A 3,138-nucleotide genomic window follows, 5' to 3' on the forward strand; every position below is an offset into this window, starting at 1 on the left:
ACAATGCTTGCTAGGATAGCAAACAGTTGAAATGTACTACTATCTGGCAACTTAGGATGAATTTGGTATCAAACCAACATTAGTTCATACTATGATTCAATCAGTGCGCATGTATCATCCAGCAAAAAACATGTAAATGTAAAACATCTGAGTCTACAAAACCCCTCTAGAAGCAGAAATCGTAAACTGTCAGAAATTTGGACATACACAGCAAACCATTCTGCAGTAGCGCCGAGCATCAGTTTATCAGGATATGAAAAGTCCAACAAGGAACAAAGCCTACATTTGGCACTAAAATGCTCGACCATTCAACTCCACAACCAAATTCAGAAAGGTGAAAAAATCTGAGACTACATTTGCAACTAGTAAAAAATAAACTGATCTTACCGAGAACCGCATACATTCAATGACTTATTTGCTAGCACCATACTACATTAGTAGTAAGTGATATAAGAGAAGAACAAGTGCACATATACACATGGTAGCATTCAGGAAAAACAGATGGAGCATTGGGTTCATATCATGCCTTAATTAAGCCCACGAACAGTAGTGCCAACACAGGTAATCTAATCAAGAGTCAAACCGGTTTCTTAGCAAGACCAGAGAATGCAACAAGAAACAAAACCTTTGGAGAACAACCAGCTACGCGACAAATGTTCAACGGATCAACTGCGAAACCAAATTCAGAAAGGAGCGAAAAACAGAGCCTGCATTTGCTACTGAAAAATGAACAAATGCTGCAGAGAACCGCATAAATTCAACGGTTCAGTTGCAGGGCTAAATTCAGAAACAGCAAAAAAGTCTGAACCAACTATTGCTAGCACCAGACTGCATTGCAAACTGAAACAAGGGAAGAACAAGTGTACACAAACAGAGATGAGAGATAGCATCAGGCTAAAATAGATGGAGCATTGGGTTCATATCAGGTCCTAATTAGTTAAGGCCACAAACAGTACTTCCTTCCATCCACCACAGGTGATCTAATTGACCTAGAGTCAGCCTCTTCTGAAGTTCTTAGCCAAAATTAACAGAACGAAGACTAGAGAGAAAATTAAAACCATTTTTTGTCAACGTTGCCAGCGTCTTCTTTCAAAGGCAGCTGAGAATCCCGGGCGTTGATGGTGTAGCTGCAGAGAAGCTGGATGACGGTGAAAGGGCGGTCGGCGACGAGGACGAACAGCTTGTGCGGCTTCACGAAATCGACGGCCCCAGCAGAGACCCTCTCCTCTTTCCCGTCCCTGAGGCTGTACACGCAGATGTGGGCTGACAAACCCCGTCGATCAATGTAGTAGACGCAGTCTGCCTCGACGGACGGGAACCTGTCGGCGTCCACGGCGAGGCACCTGTGGTGCCCGACGAAGATGGCATGCCTGCCGATGCTCTCGACGGGCACGGGCTCGGCGTCGTCGTACTTGAAAACCTTGACGCGCCCCCGCAGCCTGACGACGATCAGCACCTGTCCACCAAGTTGAACCAGGAAACGCCAGACATCTTCTTTATGAGGATTGACATGAATCAGATCGCAGATCTTGGGGAACCAGCCTTCTGATTCTGCAATGAATCCCGTTGTGGCGTCGTTGGTGTAGAGACCACCTGCGACCGCCATCCGTGCGGAATTGTAGTTAGGGTACTCCTTGGCCTTGTACCCACCGTAGAAGAAACTTTCATTGTCGGGACCAGCCACGCACGGCCTGCGAGATGAGGCGCAGAGCAAGCCGAGCAGGGGCCAGAAGCCGGAGCTGTCACTTTTAACGAAGGCGGACACCTCCTTCTCGGCGGGCACGGGCGCCGCGAACCGGACTAGGACGCCGGTGAGCGGGTTGAAGACGCGGGCGGCGTGGGGAGGGTTCCTGTTCGCCAGGACGAAGAGGCCGCCGAGGGTGGTGGCCACGACGTAGTAGCGGCGGAGCAGCGGGAGCCTCTTGCGGATGAAGCGCCCCGTCGCGGCGTTCAGCAGGAGCAGCAGCTCGCCACCAGCGCCGCCGTCGCTCTGGAGCTGGAAGCCCTCGTCGAGGAGGATGACCCAGCGGCGCGGGCGGAAGCGGGGGTCGGAGGGGTCGCTCCTGGGGTCGTCGGTGGCGTCGCGCCAGCCGGAGCAGACGGCGCGGAAGTCCATGTAGCAGTCGAGGTCGTTGGTGGCGAGAAGGCAGTCGGCGACGCGGCGGACGAGGTCGGGCGGGAGGGCGGACCAGCCCGCGGCCCGAAGGACCGGCAAGGCTCGGAGACGACTTGGCGGGCCCCTCTTCTTCCTCTTGGCGGGCGGGGCGACAGAGGCGGCCCGCGGCGCGCGAGCTCTAGCGGGCGCGGCCGCCATTGCCGCACGCTTCGGTTCTTGGGACATGAACACGGCCCCTTCGCTCGACCCTGCAAAGGAAAAGGGATGCCGCTTGTGAGCGAGGAGCAGCGACGTGGATGGATGGAACAGAGTGGATCAAGAAATGGCTGCCGAGAAATGGAGAAGTGGGAGAGGATTTGCATACCAGAGGAGCAAACGAGCAAAAACGAGAGTGGCAGGCAGCACAAGGTACCGCAGGAAGGGGGTGACGGAAGAGGAAAAGGAAATGGAGGGAGAGGGTCAAATATCTTTGAATCACTGACACACGCCAAGCCGGTGCGGGATTCGCTCGTCCCGTGATGATGGACTCCTGCTGCCATCATGCACACCCAGCAGCCTGCCTAGGACTAGGTGCTACCAAAACCTCACAAAATTGAAATTTTGAAGTTTCAAAAAAAAATTCGAAAGACATTGTGGTTGTTCACAAGATAATTGTGTACAACCCCTAAAATTTTTACGGTAATGATACATCCCGAACGTTTGGATTTTACTCATGGCAAATCGAATGTTTTTTTAGGACAAATTCAGTTGACCCAAGGATGAGAAAATTAGTAGACACACATAACAATTTTCTGGATAATTGGACTTGTCATCATCGCGTCGACCAAAGTTGCCATAAAAAACATTTGATTTGCTATGGGCAAAATCCGTTATCAGGGTCCAACTTTTAACTCCAGACTCAAGATTCACATGGAGATAAAAAAAAAGACAATTCCAACATGAATGTTGTCACAAGAAGACAAAAACAAAAATGGTACTATTCATGTCTGAGTTTGTCCTCTTTTTTTTCCCTTCATCTTTAT

At 50.7% G+C, this 3,138-nt stretch overlaps 1 protein-coding gene across 1 annotated transcript; it reads right to left on the bottom strand.

Moving 5' to 3' along the window:
- Window positions 1-877: 877 nt before the first annotated feature.
- On the bottom strand, window positions 878-2,537 carry LOC119273242. The gene is made up of 2 exons (XM_037554479.1): window positions 2,481-2,537; window positions 878-2,364 (listed from the first exon to the last, which is right to left on the bottom strand). The coding sequence occupies exon 2, from the start codon at window positions 2,339-2,341 to the stop codon at window positions 1,052-1,054; it is 1,290 nt and encodes a 429-aa protein (XP_037410376.1). The 5' UTR covers window positions 2,342-2,364; window positions 2,481-2,537; the 3' UTR covers window positions 878-1,051.
- Window positions 2,538-3,138: the final 601 nt, after the last annotated feature.

The sequence above is a fragment of the Triticum dicoccoides genome, chromosome 3A (genome assembly GCF_002162155.2).
Source record: "Triticum dicoccoides isolate Atlit2015 ecotype Zavitan chromosome 3A, WEW_v2.0, whole genome shotgun sequence".
Taxonomy (NCBI): Eukaryota; Viridiplantae; Streptophyta; class Magnoliopsida; order Poales; family Poaceae; genus Triticum; species Triticum dicoccoides.